The following is a 19,504-nucleotide window of genomic DNA, read 5'->3' as shown; positions in this document are numbered from 1 at the left end:
CTTGACTGTTTTTCATTTTGGAGGCAGTGACATTCTTTAATGTGTAGAATGGTCATTTCTTTCAAAATCCCTACAATTTTGGTTGACATATTGAGACCTGGAAGGATATCCAGAGGGATATATAGAAGCTGATTAAATGTAGACTTGTGGGTGGCACAGTGGTTAGCACTGCTGCCTCACAGCGCCAGGGACCTGGTTCAATTCTAGCCTTAGGTGACTGTGTGGAGTTTGTACATTCTCCCTGTGACTGTGTGGGTTTCCTCTGGGTGCTCTGGTTTCCTTCCACAGTCTGAAAGATGTGCTGGTTAGGTGCATTGGCCATGCTAAATCCTCCCTCAGTATACCCAAACAGGTGCCAGAGTGTGGCGTCTAGGGGATTTTCACAGTAACTTTATTGCAGTGTTAATGTAAACCTTACTTATGACTAATAAATAAACTTCAAATTTTGATATGTGGCCAATGCTCCAAAGTCGAACAGGTTCCATTATTTGAGCAAACTGGTTCATCCTACTCTGAGGCAATACTAAGTCAAGTGCTCTTCTGTCCTTGTTTATTCTGAATAATATTAAAGGAGCTGCATGTATTTGTGTAGCACTTTCATCAAGCCACTTCACAGGAAGAATATAAAACAGAATATAGCCTTAAACAGTTCCAAAACGCTCGGTTAGAGATTTGGGTAGAGGTGTTTGGGGGAAGAATTCCAGAGCTTAAGACTTAGGCATGAAAACATGGCTACTTGGACTTTTTTTTAAACTTTGTTTATGCAATGTGAATGTCACTGGCGATCACAGCATTTGTTGCTGATTCCTAATTGTTCTCAAAGGTGCTTACTTGAATCACTGCTGTCCATCTGGTCTCAGTACACCCACAGTGCTAATGAGTGGTTCTGTGTTTTTGGTCCAACAACAATAACTGAATAGTAATGATGATTCTAAGTCAGGATAGTGTGTGATTCGGGAATTTGTAGTTGACGGTGTTCCCATACATCTGCTGCCCTAATTCTTTTTAATGGTAGAGGTCATGGGGTTTGGGAAATGCTGTTGAAGGAAGCTTGGCAGGATACTGTGGTGCATCTGCATTGGGAATGACCAGGAGGTCAGAATTAGATGAGAGCAGATCTCCATGTTATGTTGCTGAGGGAGATTACATAGAATGGGGAGTGGTGAGGCTGAGGAGGGATTTGAATACAAGGATGAGAATTTCAAAATGAAGACATTCCTTGACTGGTAGCCAGTATAAGTCCATAAACATGTTGCTTTTTGTCTTAAACACTGTTGCATTGATTGAGGAGTGGTCTCTGCAGAGGAAAGGTGGGGGCATGCCAGGGACATGAATCTTCGAAGTGGTGTTCAGCATTAGGAGAGACAAGAGGAAGGAGAGAGAAAACAGAACTACAGACCTGATAAGAACATAAGAACATGAGAACCAGAAGCTGGAGTATGCCATCTGGCACCTTGAGCCAAATCCGCCCTTCAATAAGATAATGGCTGATCTTCTCTCGGGAGAAAGCAGGATGAGGCTATTGAGTTAGACGGTCAGCCATGATTGTAATGCACGGCAGAGCAGGCTTGAAGGGCCAAATGGCCTCCTCCTGCTCCTATCTTCTATGCTTTTCATGGACTCAGCTCCACTTATCCATCCACTCACCTTGATTCCTTTATTGTTCAAAAATTTATCTATCCTTGCCTTAAAAAGGCCTGATAGACTGACATCAACAATAGAGTAAATGCTACAATCTTATTATAAGTTGTATGGTAACGAGACGCTTAAAGTAACATTAGAATCAGGCTGATTTGTGAAAGGGAATTTATGCTTGACAAACACTGGAGTTTTTTGACAATGCTTCTAACAGAATAGATAAGAGAGAGCAGTGGATGTGGATTTTCAGAAGGAAACACAGGTTATTAATCAAAATTAGACCTCGTGGGATTGAGGGAAGTATACAGATATGGATTGAAAATTGGTTAATGGACAGAAACTGACTATTCTTAGACTGGCAGACTGTGACTAGTGAGGTACTGCAGGTACTTGGGCTGCAGCTATACACAAAGGTATATTAATAATTTGGATGTGTGAACCAAATGTTATATTTCCAACTTTGTCGATGACAAAACTAGGTGGGAATGTGAGACATGAAGAGGATGCAAAGGGTATTGAGATAGGCTGAGTGAGTGGACAAGAAGATGGCAGATGGAATATGATTTGGAAACGTGGAATTATCCACTTTGGTAGGAAAAACAGATGTACAGAGTATTTTTTAACTAGTGAAAGATTGAGAAGTGTTGGTGTCCAATGAGTGTCACTGAAAGGTAACATACAATTGCAGCAAACAATTAGGAACACACGAGAATTTGAATACAGGAATAAAGAAGTTTTACTGTAATTCTGTAGAGCCTTGGTAAGACCACACCTGGAGTGTTGTGTACAGTTTTGGCCTCCTTGGCTAAGGAAGGATACTTGCTGTAGAAGGTGTGCAATGAAGGTTCACCAGCCTGGAGTAGCAGGATTATCCTATGGGGAGAGATTGAGGAGACAATAGTTTAGAAGCAGAGTTTACCTCATTGAAGCATACACAATTCTTACAAGCCTCACCAGGATAGATGCAGGAAGGATGTTTCCCCTGGAGAGGTGGGTGTCGGAGTCAGAATGTGGTCTGGAAGCAGGAGGTAAAGAATCATGATAAGAGGTACGGCATTCACAATTAAAATGAGGAATTTCTTTGCTGAGGAAGGCAAATCTTTGGAATTCTTTACCCCAGAGGACAGTGGAAGCTATGTCATTGAGCATATTCAAGAAAACAGATTGATTAGATTTCTGAATATCAAAAATTCATAGAATCTATAGAAAGAGTGCAGTATAGAAGGAGGCCATTTGGTCCATTGAGTCTGTGCCAACCACAGTCCCACCCAGGCCCTATTCCCACAACCCTCATTTATCCTGCTAATCCCCCTGCCACTAGGGTCAATTTAGCATGGCCAAACAACCTAACCTGCACATCTTTGGACTGTGGGAGGAAACTGGATTGCCCGGAGGAAACTCGCGTAGACGTGGGGAGAACATGCAAACTCCACACACATAGTGACCTGAGATTGAAAGCAAACCCGGGTCCCTGGCTCAATGAGGCAGCAATGCTAGCCACTGGGCCACCGTGTTGCCCAAAGGATCCAAAAGTGTTTCACTTGGAAACGGGCTCCACAACAGCTCAGTGACTAGCACTGCTAGCTGTGCAGATACATGGATTTGGGCCTGTGTCTGTGGGAGTTTGCACATTCTCCCTGTGGTTGCGTGGGTTTCCTCCGGGCGCTCCGGTTTCCTCCCACACCCCAAAGATGTGCTCTTAGGCTAATTGGTTTCCACCAAATTGACACTATTTCTTCCCTGAATCTGACTGAGTAGGGTCCCATTCGTAGACATGCAGGGTAGAATAGGTGTAGGGCGATGCGGCGGCGCGGGCTCGTTGGGCCGAAGGGCCTGTTTCCCGTGCTGGGTTGTTCTTTGTTCTTTGTTCTAAATAACGTGAGACAATAGTTGCTGTTCCCTTGCGGATGGTGTAGTATTGCAATCTTCAGAGCATAAGCTATTTGTGTAGAAGTTTGAAAAGATTTTGCCACAGCTGTGCACTCAACAGGGTGTTCTATAGACATTTAGCTTTCTACCAGTGTTAACAGAATCTTGAGGATTACATTTGTTTTTGCATGAAATTTGCGAGTGTGTTGTGTCCACCCACATGTACTGGGTACTAAACAATTAAGAGCACTATGAAGAAAGGTTGAACAAACTTGGATTGTTTTCATTGGCGTGTCAGAGGATTGTGGGGTGGGGGGGTTGCTAGAGGTTTATAAGATTGTGACAGGCTTGGATAGAGTGGATAGTCAGAGTCTTTTTCCCAGGGTTGAAGGGCAGTTACTCAGGTCATAGGTTGAGAGTGAGAGGAGGAAAGTTTAAAAGGGATATAAGGGGCAAGCTTTTCACATAGAGGGTGGGGAGTGCCTGGAATGTGCTGCTGGAGGAGGTGGTGGGAGCAGATTTTATAACAGTGTTCAAGAGGCATCTGAATAGATGCATGTATAGGCAGGGAATAGAGGAGTATGTACCACATAGAGGCAAGAAAATATTAGATTTGAGAGATATTTGTGTCGGCACAGACTTGATGGGCTGAAGGGCCTGTTCCTGCGCCTGAGACTGCCGTTGTTCATTGAAAGTAAAGTTTATTTATTAGTTACAAGTAAGGCTTACATTAACACTGCAATGAAGTTTCTGTGAAATTCCCCTAGTCGCCACAGTCCGGCGCCTGTTCGAGTCAATGCACCTAACCAGCACATCTTTCAGAATGTGGGAGAAAACCAGAGCACCCAGAGAAAACCTGTGCAGACGCGGGGAGAACATGCAGACTCCACACAGACAGTGACCTGAGTTGGGTCCCTGGTGCTGTGAAGCAGCAGTACTAACCGCTGTGCTACCGTGCCACCCCATTGAGGTGAGATGAACAGTATATGAAGCCTTGATCCTTCTAAGCTGAACTTAATTATAGTTTGCTGGAAATTAATATTTACTTTCAATACTTGATGGGCCAGCAACAATTAATCTAATGTCCAGAAACACTGCGGATTCTGCTTCCCATTTTCTTACTGAATTTTTCACCCTCTGTGTGAAAAACATGCCCCTCCCATCCCTATTAAACTTACTGAGACTGATTTTGGATGCAAATACTGATCTGTTACCCTTGTGATTTAGAATGGAGTGATCAATTATTTAGTACTGCTGTAAAGAATGCACGTTTCCGATTTTGATTTGATTTTTAGTTGTGGCTGGCAGAGCTGTATTGCACATCTCCAGCCCACAGAGCTTTAGAGAGGCCATCGATCATACAGAAGGTATTTACTGGGTAGCAATGATCATATGATTGAATTTTACATTCCTTTTTGAGGGAGGGAAAAGTGGATCCAAGATGAGGATTTCATATAAGGGCAATTATGTGGGAATGATAGCAGAGCTAGTTAAAGTGGACCAGTAAGTTAGGGTTGAGGGATAGATGTAGTGGCAGATTTTAAAGGGATATTTTGGAATACATAGAATGGATACATTCCAACGAGAAGGAAGAAGTCCAAGGGGAGGAACCACCATCTGCAGTTAACTTAAAAAAAATTAAAGATAGAACCAAACGTAAAGAAAAATAATTTCAGAAAGGTGAGTGACAAGACAGGACAGAATATAAAGAACAGCAAAAAACAAGGGAAATGAGGGAAAAATTAGCTTATGAGAGAAAGTGAGAAAGATGGATAGTGAGAGTTTCTATGTATATTTAAATAAGAAGAGTTAATGAAGTGAGCATTGATCCTAAGAGAAAGCATTGATTGTAGAGAAAGGAGTTTGGGGAATTAATAATGGGAAATAAGGAAAAGGTAATAAATTGAACAAGTATTTTGTCTTCACAATAAAAGATCCAAGTAACAGCCCAGAAATAGCTGTAAATCAGGAACTGGAAGAGAGAATGGAGCTTGATAAAATTACAATCACAAGGGGAATGGTGCTTAGCAACTTACAGGATCTGTGGGCTGATGAAGCCCTGAGTCCCTGGTGGACTTCATCCTAGGGTCTTAAGTGTTTAGTAAGATAGTTGAAGTAATAAAAACAGAAAATGCTGGAAAATCTCAGCAGATCTGACAGCATCTGTGGAGAGAGAATAGAGCTAATGCTTTGCTCGAAATAAAATAAAAGCCCTTGGGACCCAGGGGAATGTAGCAAGTTGAATACAAAACTGGCTCAGTGGCTGGAAATGAAAGGGTGTTTCTGTAACTGGAAGGCTGTTTTCAGTGAGGTTCTACAGATCTCAGTACTAGGTCCATTAATGAATACTGGAGGTGTTTGCAAAGACCATACAAATTGGCTGCATACTTGATAGGGAGGATAGCTGCAGACTGCAGGAAGATATTAGTGGACTTGTCAAGTGGGCAGAAAACTAGCAAATGGAATTTAATTCAAAGTGTAGTGCATTTTGACATGCCAAACAAAGCAAGGAATACACAATAAATGGGAGAATACTGAGAGATGTAGAGGAGGTGAGGAACCTCAGGGTTAATGTCCACGCATAGATCCCTGAAGCTAGGGCAGGTTGATAAGATGATTAGGCGGGCACGTGGAATCTTTTCACTAATTAACTGAGGTGTAGAATACAGGAGCAGGGAGGTTATGCTTAAGAAGATATTGTCAGGACTGGAAATTGCAGCTGTTTGGAAAGGTTGGATAGACTGGGGTTGTTCTCCTTGGAACGGAGGAGGCTGAGAGATGATTTGATTGAGATGTACAAAATTGGGGGGTGCTGAATAGAGTGGATAGCATGGGCCTATTTAACAGAGAGGTCAGTAACTAGGGGCATATTTGTAAAGTGTTTGGTAAAAAGATACAGAGGGGAGGAACATTATTTTTACCCAGAACATTGTGGGAGTCTGGAATTCTATGTCTGAAAGGTAGCAAAGACAGAAACCCTCAAGTGCTGTAACTGCAGGGCTACAGATCAAATGCTAGAAAGTGAGATTAGGCTGGCTGGCTTGATTTTCGGCCAGTGCAGACATGATGGACTTCGTGACTTCCTTCTGTGCTGTAATTTTCTATGATTTTGTGAAGTTCGGTGTAGGGAAGCTGTTTTGTGCAAACCCAATTATGTTGATGCATAGAGATATGACTTGCATTTAGAATAAGCAAGTTCAACCCTCCAGCTAACGTCTGCATGATTTATTATTGTCACATGTATTAGCATACAGTGAAAAATATTGTTTCTTATGCAGTATACAGACAAAACATACCATTTATAGAGAAGAAATAAGAGGGTGCAGAATATTGTGTAACAGTCATAGCTAGGGTGTAGAGGAAGATCAACTTAGTATGAGGTAGATCCATTCAAAAGCCTGATGGCAGCAGGGAAGAAGCTGTTCTTGAGTCGGTTGGTACGTGACCTCAGATCTTTGTAGCTTTTTCCCAATGGAAGAAGGTGAAAGAGCGTATGTCTGGGGTGTGTGGGGTCCTTAATTATGCTGGCTGCTTTTCTGAGGCAGCAGGAAGTATAGATAGAGTCAGTGGATAGGAGGCTATCCATTGCATGATGGACTGGGCTTCATTCATGACCTTTTGTAGTCCCTTGCGGTCTTGGGCAGAGTAGGAGCCATACCAACCTGTGATGCAACCAGAAAGGATGCTTTCTATGGTGCATCTGTAAAAGTTGGTGAGAGTCATAATTAAATTCCTCCCTCTGCATTAGTTTCTCAACCTTGCCTGTGGCCACATCTCTGACCTCAATGACTGTCCTGGCATCTCCTATCAGAAATTTTGATTCTGCCAAAATGGCTTACTATTCCAAAATCTTTCTGGAAGGCCAGGATAGCCCGAGTTCTTTTCTTTATCTGTTGTTCTTGTCAAATCCCTTCTGTACAGGCATCATTGAAATGCCCCAAGCACTAGTTTGTGTTCTGTAACATGTAACATTCGTATCAGTTTAAAATCCGCATTTTGTTTTAATAAAGGATACCATGAATGAAGCTTTCCCATTCTAGGATTACTGTCATGGTCTGTACAAATCCGAATTACATTATATGATAGACATTAGTCAAGTGCATGGTTTCTAAGGAAAGATAGGATGTAAAATATTTATTTGTAAATAATGATCAAGTTGAAAAGATCTGTCATGATGCACCACACAATAGCTGTTAAGTGCCTAAGGTTTTCTGAGTAGTTATTTGTTTCTAGAATTACAAATTTGTAACTTGATAGCTTTACTGGTTCATCACACTATGTCAGCTTTGTCTAGACAGTGTCTACTGGAATGAGCCTTAGGGGTTGTGGTAACCTTTAAAAAAAAATCCAATACAGCAAAACTATCATTCTTTGAAATTAATTCCATGTTCACTGCAATTTAAAATGCATTTGATTTGCATAGTTTATCAACTTGTACAAATGGTGTACTTGCAAGATTTTAGATACGATCTCAACAATAGAAGTTAAGTAAACTGCCTCGATTAAATGTGCAGACTGGGATTAGATGTTCAATGACATTGCTTTCCATTAGTGATTGTTGCTGTTCTCATTGTGATCTGTGCCATTCATAAAGGCAAATGAAAGTCACATGTAGCTAACAAAAGCACTTCCAGTCTTGGGGAGCAACCCTAATGATTATAAATAATTTGAAACTGAAGTTGCTTTGACAAAAAAGAATATACATATTAGCATTGTGTTTAAATCACTAGAAAACCTTATGAAAATGTTCTGGGACCTGGCATTTTTATTACAATGGATTTTTTGGAAAAGCAACCAAAGCACTGGGGTTCATTTCTAGAGATAATATTAAAAAGCAGAGAGGTCAGGTATAATTCTATGCAAGTTTAATGTCTCAGGTAGATCTTTCCTATAATGTGGCAACCAGTACTGTACTCTAGCTGTGGCCTCACCAAAGCTTTGCACAACTCTAACACGATTTCTCTGGTTTTGTAATCTTTGCCTGAATTGATAAGGCAAATGTCACACATGTTTCTTTCCCCACCCTTCTAACATGCCCTTCTACCTTCAGAGATATGTGGACTGACTTGGCAAGATCCCTTTGTTCTCAGAACTTCCTAGATTGCCATTCATTGAATACTTGTCAAATTACTCCTTCCAAAGTGTATCGCCTTACTTTCAGGGTTAAACTCAATTTTCCAGTTATCTGCCTTCTTGACCATTCCGCTTCTGTCTTCCTGTAGCCCAAGACACTCAACGTTATTGTTAATCATACAGCCAATCTTTGTGTCATTTGCAAACTTATTAATCCTATCCCCACATAGTCATATATATTGTTTTGCATAAATAAAAAGTAATAGGGGATCCAGCCCTGCATTATACCCATTGGACACTGCTGTCCAGTCACTAAAGCAGCTTCCTGTCATCACCCTCTGTTTCTTAGAACTAAGTCAATTACGAATCTACCTTAACAAATTACCCTATATCCCATGTGCATTTGCCTTCTTTATAAGCCTTCCTTGTCAAAGGCTTTGTTGAAATCAATGCAGGCTACATCAACTATACTACCATAATGTACACACCTGGTCGCCTCCTCAAAAAATTCAATCAAATTTGTTAGACATGACCTCCCTCTGACAAAAGCATGCTGACTATTCATGATCAATTCTTGCCTCTCCAAGTGGAGATAGATTCTCTCCTCCTGAATTTTGTCCAATAGTTTCCCTACCACTGGTCTGTAGTTCCCTGGCTTATCTCTGCAATCCTTCTTAAATAGCGGAACCACATTAGCTGTTCTCCAGTCCTTTGGCAGTCCCCTGTGGCCAGAGAGGAATTAAAAAATTTGGGTCAGAACCCTTGCAATCTCTATCCTTGCCTCCCACAATTCATCTAGACCTGGAGATCTGTCAACTTTTAAGGCTGCCATCACTTCCAATACCTTGTCCTTTTCTATGTCAATTTGCTCAAGAACCTTGCAGTCTCTCTCCCTGGGTTCCATACCTTCATCCTCATTCTCTTGGGTGAAGATAGATGTGAAGTATTCATTCAACACGCCACCAATGTGCTTTGGCTCCACGCACAGATTGCCCCTTGGTCCCTAAAGAACCAGGTACTCTTTTCCTGGTTATCCTCTTCCCATTGATATACTTAAAGAATATCTTGGGATTGATTTTGCCTACTTTTACCAGCCAGAGCTTTCTCTTTGTTCTCCTAATTGCTTTCATAAGCTCCATCTGTACTCCACTAAGTTTAAAGTTTATTTACTAGTGTCACAAGTAGGCTTATATTAACACTGCAATGAAGTTACTGTGAAAACCCCCTAGTCCTCACACTCCTGCACCTGTTCGGGTACACTGAGGGAGAATTTAGCATGGCCAATGCACCCTAACCAGCATGTCTTTCGGTCTGTGAGAGGAAACCGAAGGACCCAGAGGAAACGCATGTAGATATGGGAAGAACATGCAGACTCCCCACAGACAATGACCTGAGCAGAGAATCGAACCCGGGTCCCAGGCTCTGTGAAGCAGCAGTGCTAACCACTGTGCCACCGTGCTGCATTGTAATGCCTCTGCTGATTTGCTCCCCTTATATCTGTCAAAAGCCTCTTTTCCTTCTCATCTTGAATATCTCTGGTCATCCATGGTTCTCTGAGCTAGTTACTCGTTTTTATCCCCCTAGAGGGAACATACTGGTTTGTAACCTCCCCATTTCTTTTTTGAATGCCCCCTCCACCCACTGCTGTTCCCCATAAGTTAGGCTGGAGTTGTTCCCCTTTGAGCAGAGAACACTAAGGAAGAGAGATGTAGAATTCCTTCAGTGCACGAGGAAGCCATTCAGTCCATCGAATCTGCCCTGCCCAACACAGCATCCCAACCAAGCCCTATCCCCATAACCCTGCTAACTGCCCAGCTAATCCCCCTAATTTATGCCACGGGACAATTTAGCAAGACCAATCAGCCTGACCCGCACAGATTTGGACTGTGGGTGGAAACCAGAGCACCTGGAGGAAACCCACGCAGATGCAGAGAGAAAGTGTAAATTCCATATAGACAGTGAGCCAACACCGGAATTGAATCCGGGTCCCTGTTGCTGGGAGGCAGCAGTGCTAACCACTGTCTCCTACCCTACTATAGGGTAGACGGGAAGAAATTTTTCCCCTCAGTTGAGTGATCAAGAACCAAGGGGCAGAGATTTAAGGTAATGGGCTGAAGACCTAGGAGGGGATTTGTGGAAAATCTTTTTCACCTACAGAGTGGTGAAATCTGTAAAACTCTGCCCTTTAGAGACAGGAACTGTCAGCATTTAAGAAGCATTTAGATGATTTAAATAGGATTAGAATAGATGGGTGCTTGATGGCTGGTGCAGACACGATGGGCCGAAGGACGACCTTTTGTGCTGTGAAACTCTTGACTATTTTCCAGATGTCTGGTCTGTGACATTTCATTTTGGACAAAGATTGAGGGCCTCACCCCAGTTGATCTTTTTTTAAAAAGGAATTGCAGTTGGAAACATGATCTTGATGTGCAACATTAGACTACACCCACTCTACAAATTTCAACATCTGAGAGAAGTGAAAAGCAGTAGATACGCAGTTTGAAGACTTGATCAGTGTCTCTAGACCCCACAGAAAATCCAAACAATGGAGTCAGAATAATGTTGACCAAGGGGTTGAAAATTCTGCAAAGATAGCTATAAGTTTCCAGGCGAAACGTTGCTGGGAGCTGGAACAAGGGTAATGTTACCTATTTGTAGAAGTATTTCTGAAGTTCTGAATTGTAATTAGGCCGGGGAAAAGTGAACAGAGCACTAGGGTCTTGTATTAAATCTAGTTTGTTAAATAACGCGCTTGTACAAGTCACCCAAGCTGCACGAAACTTAAATTATACTGGGACTTGAAAAGACCCTTATTTAAGTCATTGTACTTGTATCCGCAAGTTGCATGCTGTTGCCTTTCCTTTCTTGTGGGTCACAGATCTGGTTTGCAAGCAATGTGTGCTAACCCTAACATGATGAGATGTATTAAAAGTAAATTATGTATACATGGAGTATGTTGCTGTCTTAAGTAAACTTTACTCTTTGGGTTAATCTCTGCTGCAATCGGTGCTAGTATTTGGGAGGCTGCCAGGCGCGTGGAAGACAGCTGAAGATTAATTCCGATGTCTTGCACAGGAAAGCATCTAACAAGACTTCAGAGTTTGAAGCAAATGCCAGGAAATATTTGTGAAGTTCTTTAAATAGCGGTTTCACAAATATTTGCTTTATTGGTCATTTCATGGGGCGGAGGAGGTAAGTTTGCAGAGAAGTCAACATTGGAAATAACTGATCCAGACACTATCAATTGCTCCAAAAAATGGCAAGGAAATGTGTAATTTTCCTGCAGCGAGGAGTACATTTTGTAAATCAAACAGAAAACTCCTTGAAATCAGCTGGAAGCCACTCTCGGTTGGCTTCTATCAATCCTCCTGAAGCAGGAGTTACAGATTGACATGAGCATTACAATACACTGAAATGGAAAGTGCGTGCATTATGATAAATATGTATGTTTGCCAGTATAAATGACCCTGAAATTGTCCATTGACACAGACACGCAAGCATTTTTCATCCACCGTCACCCCGCACGTGCGCGCACGCACACACACACACACACACACACCCCCCCCCCCCCGTGATTGTTTCGTTCTGGGCATACAGGATTTTTTTTTTACAAATGTCTCTTGCAATTCCAATGCTTCTCCATCTCTGCCAAGTTCGTTTTAAATTAGATCAGCCACCCACTGGAACAAATGAGACAGTTTCACAAAATAAACTCTCAGAAATGCTGAACACAGTTTTAAACTAGATGTCAGCATCATGGTGATGTTTAAAAATGAGAATGTGAAGCAAAACCATGTTAATTTTTCAATATAACCACACATTTTTACTGTAAATTTTCTCGTCTTCCTTCATTTCCTGAAGCTGTACAGACTCACCTTGTTGCTGTTAGAATAGAAGGACTGCCAGTGCTGAGAAAGCAAAACCTTTGTTCTTGGCAAAAGACGAATGTGTCCCTGTTCTGTAGTGAAGTGACACCACAGGATTGATAGACAAAACAGTTGTGGGACAGAATCCAACTGGCTGCCTTTTACTGACACTGGCAAAGTCCCAGGAAGCTTGGAACGCCGTTCTCTTAGCATACACAGCGATACTTTTCTTTACTCACCCCCACTCACTTCTCAAATTGCAACATGTCCCCATAAATGGAGTAGACTCTTTCCCCCCGCCTCCCACCAAATAAATAGAGTAGACTCACTGCCCCCCCCCCCCCCCCCCCCCCCCCCCAACCACCGTGTGCCATAAAGGATAGCAAATGAACCACCAAACCAAGCCATGTAACCCTGAAGAGCACATTCCTACTATGCCAACAAGTTTTTTTTTAAAGTTGATCTATTAGTGTGACAAGTAGGCTCACATCAACACTGCAATGAAGTTACTATGAAAATCGTGTAGTCAACACACTCCAGCACCCTGTTCAGGTACCTGTGAGAGAATTTAGCATGACCAATGTACCTGACCAGCACATCTTTCAGACTGTGGGATGAAACCGGAGCATCCAGCGGAAACCCACGCAGGCACAGGGAAAATATACAGACTCCGCACAGACAGTGACCCGAGCCAGGAATGTGTAAACCAGACAGTGCCCTGTGGTGCTATGTGCATCTATGCCATGTAAACAACTGGACCAATAGTTCTAAATCTTTGTAATGTTGAAAATAAGACCTGGAACACAAAGTCAAGTTTGGTTTTGATAAGAGTTATTATTGGTGTGAAAGATGCATGTGTCTGTCGCTTGCTTATTCATATAGCATGGTTTTTGTGCACAAATACGTAGCTCTGTTGTCGTTTTGTTCGATGGCCATTCACCTCGAGCTTGTACTGTACTGTTGCCAGTTCACACTCTGACATAGTTGAGGGAAAGGTTATTAGAGGATAGAAATTTTATAAAGTCCCCAGGATGAGGTTGGTATAGTACTACTATTGCTTTGTCCTGCATTAATGTTGAATTCTAGATGTACTGTAGCTTCCAGGTTCGATTCGCGGTTTCTGTGTGGAGCTTGACCGTTCTCCCTATGTTTCCTCTGGGTGCTCTGGTTTCCTCCCACAGTCCAAAGATGCACCGGTTAGGTTAATTGGCCATGCAAAATTGTCCCTTAGTGTCCTGGGATGTGTAGGTTAGAGGAATTAGTGGGGTAAATGTGTGGGGAAGTGGGATAAGGCCTGGGTGGGATTGTTGGTGCAGATTTGATGGGCTGAATGGCCTCCTTTTGTGTTGTAGGGTTTTTGTGATTTATGTTTGTTTTCTTTTGCTTCAGGTGTGATTGATTTACAAGAATAGAAAGATGACTGATGCCAGTGAGATGTTGGCTGCTGCCTTGGAGCAAATGGATGGTATCATAGCAGGTAAGATACTATTCAGAATTACTGACTGATCACTGACTGATTTCAGGCTATACATGAAGACTTTTTTTTCCTATGTGCCCATGTATTTATTTCTCAGTTTTGAATACAGCAACAAATAATTACCAGGGTATATTTGTGGAAAATATTTGCGTCAGTGATTGATATAATATAACATTGATATAATTTTGGATCAGTACGTTTGGATAAGAATCTCCCTTGTGAATACTATTGCTTAGGAGCCCATGGAAACGTTCCGAGTTTAAGATTGCTGATGAGATACCTATGAGGGTAACAACAAAATAGAGAACAGCTCATTAATCAGACAAGGTAAACATTTTATCTGTGTCTTATTTTAAAACAAAACAATCTTCTACATTGGTACTGGAGCTCACTGCAGGCATTTACCCTGAGTTAGTAATGCAGAACGACACCAACAAATTAGAGCAAATTATGTTACAGTTGTATAAAACATCGGTTGGGCACGTTTGGAATACTGTGTCCGATTCTGGTCACCACACTACCAGAAGGACATGGTGGCTTTGGCGAGAGTGTAGATTTACCCAGGATGTAGGTAAAAAGGACTAAAGGTTCAGTGGTGGTTCAGGGGAAGTTATTTTATGATGTGGGTATGAAGGGACTAACCCCGAAAGCTTGTGAGTCTATTATCAAATAAATCGGTTGGACTAAAACCTGGTGTTGTCAGACTTTTTACGAAGTTATCTTACACAGAGGGTGGTGGTGATCTGGAATGCACTGCCAGGTGAGGTGGCTGAGGCAGATACGTTAGTGACATTTAAGACTTATATGGATAGACACATGAACAGATGGAAAATAGTGGGATACAAGTGGTTAGTCTAGATAGGACAATGTGATTGATGCAGGCTTGGAGGGCCGAAGGGCCTGTTCTGTACTGTTCTTTGTAGCAATGCAGATTCAATTCCCATATCTGCTCAGTTATTCATGACGGCCCCACCTTCTCAACTTTGTCCCTCGTTTGAGATGTGGTGACCCTTAGGTTAAATCATCACAAGTCAGCCCCGCTCAATGGTCCCTATGATCATCTGGGACTATAGTGACTTTACCTTTTACCCTGAGTGCAGGTTCAGAACAGTTTCCCTGGAGAAGGCCCTGCCAGTATGCTTCACTCCAGCTTCAGGGTAGTTTATAATGCTATAGAATCAGCTTTGCACCAACATAGATTATAGGAGAAGTAGAAAGAGCTGAAAGAAAGTGCATGTGATGCAGTTATACTGACTTCTATCGACCGTGCTTCCTGGCCAATGCTTTTTTGCTTAACTAATGCCATAAAAACAACCGAATTGATTACTTATGTTAATTGTGGGACCTCATTGTGTCTACAAAGTGGCTGCTGCGTTTGTTTACGCTACAATGACTGCAGTTCAGAAACGTAATGCTTTGGGGCACCCTCAGGATGTGAATGTTATTTTTCTTTTTTCCCTGTCCCTTTTCCCCTCCTTCCATGTGTTAATCATTTTCCTCTGCTTCAACATTGTCCCTGCATCCTTGCGGTGACCTAACATAATGAGCTTGTGGGTGTGGCAATGATTGCGAGTGAGTGGTAACCTCAGGCTCTGATTTGGTAATGGGGAGGTTTTGTTTCAAATTATTTCTGGTCGCCACACTACCAGAAGGATGTGGACGCTTTGGAGAGGATACAGAAAAGATTTACCAGGTTGTTGCCTGGTGTGGAGGGCATTAGCTATAAGGAGAGGTTGGAGAAACTTGGTTTGTTCTCACTGCAATGACGGAGGTTGAGGAGCGACCTGGTAGAAGTCTATAAGATTAAGAGGGGCATGGATAGAGTGGGTAGTCAGAAGCTTTTTTCCAGAGTGGAGGAGTCAATTACTAGGTGGCATAGGTTTAAGGTGCGAGGGGCAAGGTTTAAAGGAGATGTACGAGGCAAGTTTTTTACACAGAGGGTGGTAGATGCCTGGAACTCACTGGCAGAAGAGGTAGTGGAAGCAGATACAATAGTGAGTTTTAAGGGGCATCTGGACAATTCATGAATAAGATGGAATAGAGGGATATGGTCCCCGGAAGGGTGGGAGTTTTAGTTCAGTCGAGCAGCATGTTCAGTACAGGCTTGGAGGGCTGAAGGGCCTGTTCCTGTGCTGTAGTTTCCTTTGTTCTTTATTACCTGACCACAAATATCAGATTGGCGTGGTGATGTAATTGAGGATTTCCAGCAGGTAGGAAAAACATGCTTTTAAAAATTACTTAGTTGCTAGAAGTAAAAAGTTGAAGTTTATTTATTGGTCACAAGCAAGCTTATATTAACAGTGCAACAAAGTTACTGTGAAAATCCCCTGGTTGCCACACTCTGGCGCCTGTTCGGGTACACTGAGGGAGAATTTAGCACGGCCAATGCATCTAACCAGCCCATCTTTTGGACTGCAGGAGGAAATCGGAGCACCCGGAGGAAACACATGCACTCACAGGGAAAACGTGCAGATTCCACACGGACAGTGACTCAAGGCCGGTTTTGAACCCGGGTCCCTGGCACTGAGAGGCAGTAGTGCTATCCACTGTGCCACCATGTCACTCATATTTGGCATTGCAAGCATAATTATGTTGGGAAAAGCAATGAAAAGATTTCCTATTTGATTTTGTTTAAAAATGCTTAAAATTGAATAGTCCTAACCTGAGAGGTAGTTTAGGTGAACAAATTTCACAAAAGCATAAAATGCTGGAAAATCTCAACAGGTCTGTTAGCGTCCATGAAGAGAGAATAAAGCTAACATTTTGAGTCTGTGTGACATAAGAACATAAGAAATAGGAGCAGGAGTAGGCCATCTAGCCCTTCGAGCCTGCCCCGCCATTCAATAAGATCATGGCTGATCTGTCGTGGCTCAGTTCCACTTTCCCGCCCTCTCCCCATAACCCTTAACCCCCTCTCTTATCAAAAACCCACCAACCCGCGTCTTAAAAATATTTAGCGAGGCAGCCTCCACCACTTCAACGGGCAGAGAATTCCAGAGATTCACCACCCTTTGAGTGAAGAAGTTCCTCCTCAACTCCGTTCTAAACCGCCCCCCCCTTTTATCTTGAGGCTGTGCCCCCTAGTCCTACTGTCTTTTTTGAGCGGGAAGAGTCTCTCCACCTCTATCCTATCCATCCCATTCATCATCTTATACGTCTCAATGAGATCTCCCCTCATTCTTCTAAACTCCAACGAGTACAAGCCCAGTTTATTCAGCCTCTCCTCATAGCTCAACCCCCTCAACTCCGGTATCAGCCTAGTAAACCTCCTCTGCACTCCCTCCAAGGCCAAAATATCTTTGCGCAGGTGCGGCGCCCAAAACTGCACACAGTACTCCAGCTGCGGCCTCACCAATGCCCTATACAGCTGCAGCAAGACCTTCCTACTTTTATATTCAATCCCCCTCGCTATGAAGGCCAGCATCCCATTTGCCTTCCTGACCACCTGCTGCACCTGCAAGCTGGGTTTTTGCAACTCATGCACAAGGACCCCGAGGTCCCTCTGCACCGTCGCCTGCTGCAGTTTTTCGCCCCGTAAGTAATAGTCCTTCCTACCATTCTTCCTACCAAAGTGGACCACCTCACACTTGCCAACATTAAATTCCATTTGCCATTTCCTGGCCCATTCGCCCAGCCTATCTAGATCCTTCTGCAGACTCTCCACACCCTCCGCACAGTTTGCCGTTCCCCCAATCTTGGTGTCATCAGCAAATTTTGACACCCTACACTCGGTTCCCTCCTCCAGATCATCTATATAAATGGTAAAAAGCTGAGGCCCCAGCACCGACCCCTGGGGCACTCCACTAGTCACCATCCGCCAATCCGAATAGCACCCGTTGACCCCCACTCTCTTGCCTCCTATTTGACAACCAATTTGACTGACCCTTGATCAGAGCCGATGGACTCATCCTGATTCAAAACGTTGGCTCTATTCTCTCCCCACAGATGCTGTCAGACCTGCTGAGATTTTCCAGCATTTTCTGTTTTTGTTTCAGATTCCAGCACATGTGGTATTTTGCTTTAAAACAAACCTCACATCTTTCTGATTTTAGAACAGAAATCTCTCAAATAAAGAGCCAGCCTGATGATATCTGTGAAATGAATAGACAGGTTAATGCTTTGTCCAATCAGTTTCAATAAATGTAAACGCTTACGTAGAATCCTTTTGGCCCCGTAAATATAAAATAAAACCTTTGTTGCAAGTACAAATTCAGTTTGTCCTGCCTCCAAATGTCTGAAACATCTAGGAACAACATCCAATGTTTCTTCAATAATGATAACAGCAGATTAAAGCCCAACAGGTTTATTTAGAATCACAAGCTTTTGGAGCGCTGAAAGCTCGTGATTCCAAATAAACCTGTTGGACGTTAACCTGGTATTGTGAGACTAGATGTGGATATGCTGGCGTTGGACTGGGGTAAACACAGTAAAAAGTCTGACAACACCAGGTTTAAGTCCAACCGATTTATTTGATAGTAAATTCATTAGCTTTCGAGGTTACCCCCTTCGTCAGGTGAGTGGAGAGTTCTGGCCTCAGACAGAGCATATAAAGCACAGACAGTTTACAGATTACTGATTAGAATGCGAATCTTTACACCTAACCTGCTGTTCAAGTCTTAAAGTGGCTAACATTGTGAGTGGAAGGAGCACTGATCACCGGTTAAAGAGATGTGTATTGTCTCCAGACAGTACAGTAAGTAAGGTTTTGCAAACCCAGGCAAGTCACGGGGGTTACAGATAGTGCGACATGAACCCAAGATCCCTGTTGAGACCGTCCTCGTGTGCGGAACTCAGCTATCAGTCTCTGCTCAGCGACTCTGCGCTGTCGTGTGTCGTGAAGGCCACCTTGGAGAATGCCTACCTGAAAGTCAGAGGCTGAATGCCCATGACCACTGAAGTGTTCGCCAACAGGAAGGGAACAGTTTTGCCTGGTGATTGTTGAGCGATGTTCATTCATCCGTTGTCGTAGCATCTGCATGGTCTCCCCAATGTACCATGCTTGGGGACATCCTTGCAATGTATCAGGTAGACAATGTTGGCCGAGTTGCAAGAGTATTTACCGTGTACCTGGTGGATGGTATTCTCACGTGTGATGATGGTATCCATGTCGATGATCCAGCATGACTTGCAGAGGTTGCTGTGGCAGGGTTGTGTGGTATTGTCACTGTTCATTGTTCACTGTTTATTGTGAGACTACTTACTGTGCCCACCCCAATCTAACGCCACATCTTCAATAATGATATCTCATTCACAAGCATTATTTTATGATATTCCTTCATACCACTCACAAGCCCAAAATAGCATGGCACCTGTTAATTTATTCTGTATTGTTTATCTATCTTCCTTTGGAGGCTCTGATTAGTTACATCTATCATCTTACCACATTTAGAATTCTCTTCCTAATGAATTAAGGTTGCATTTACCTGACATCATTTGAACTGCATTATAATCAAATATTTAGTGCTGTTCTCAGGGTTTGTTGGTATAAAGAAACTTTACATTTTATGTGTACCTGCTGTGGGAGCTCAGTGTTACAGCATCGCTTACATTATGAGGCTTTTGGGGTTTTACTTCTGGTATG

At 42.8% G+C, this 19,504-nt stretch overlaps 1 protein-coding gene across 15 annotated transcripts in view; it reads left to right on the top strand.

Moving 5' to 3' along the window:
• The window catches only part of ppfibp1b (PPFIA binding protein 1b), a 161,073-nt gene that overhangs the window by 51,442 nt on the left and 90,127 nt on the right, over nucleotides 1–19,504 (top strand). For 14 of the 15 annotated variants that reach the window (XM_080191385.1, XM_080191384.1, XM_080191387.1 and 11 more), the window contains exon 2: nucleotides 13,836–13,923. In XM_080191385.1, coding sequence (XP_080047511.1) covers nucleotides 13,863–13,923 — 61 coding nt within the window. In that variant the 5' untranslated portion in view covers nucleotides 13,836–13,862. Of the gene's footprint in view, nucleotides 1–11,087; nucleotides 11,219–13,835; nucleotides 13,924–19,504 lie in introns of those variants that run through there. The other variant, XM_080191374.1, reaches the window with a different exon arrangement.

Source organism: Carcharhinus amblyrhynchos, chromosome 6 (assembly GCF_965287045.1).
Source record: "Carcharhinus amblyrhynchos chromosome 6, sCarAmb.v2.hapA, whole genome shotgun sequence".
NCBI classification, from domain to species: Eukaryota; Metazoa; Chordata; class Chondrichthyes; order Carcharhiniformes; family Carcharhinidae; genus Carcharhinus; species Carcharhinus amblyrhynchos.
This window is presented reverse-complemented; position numbering and strand designations above follow the sequence as displayed.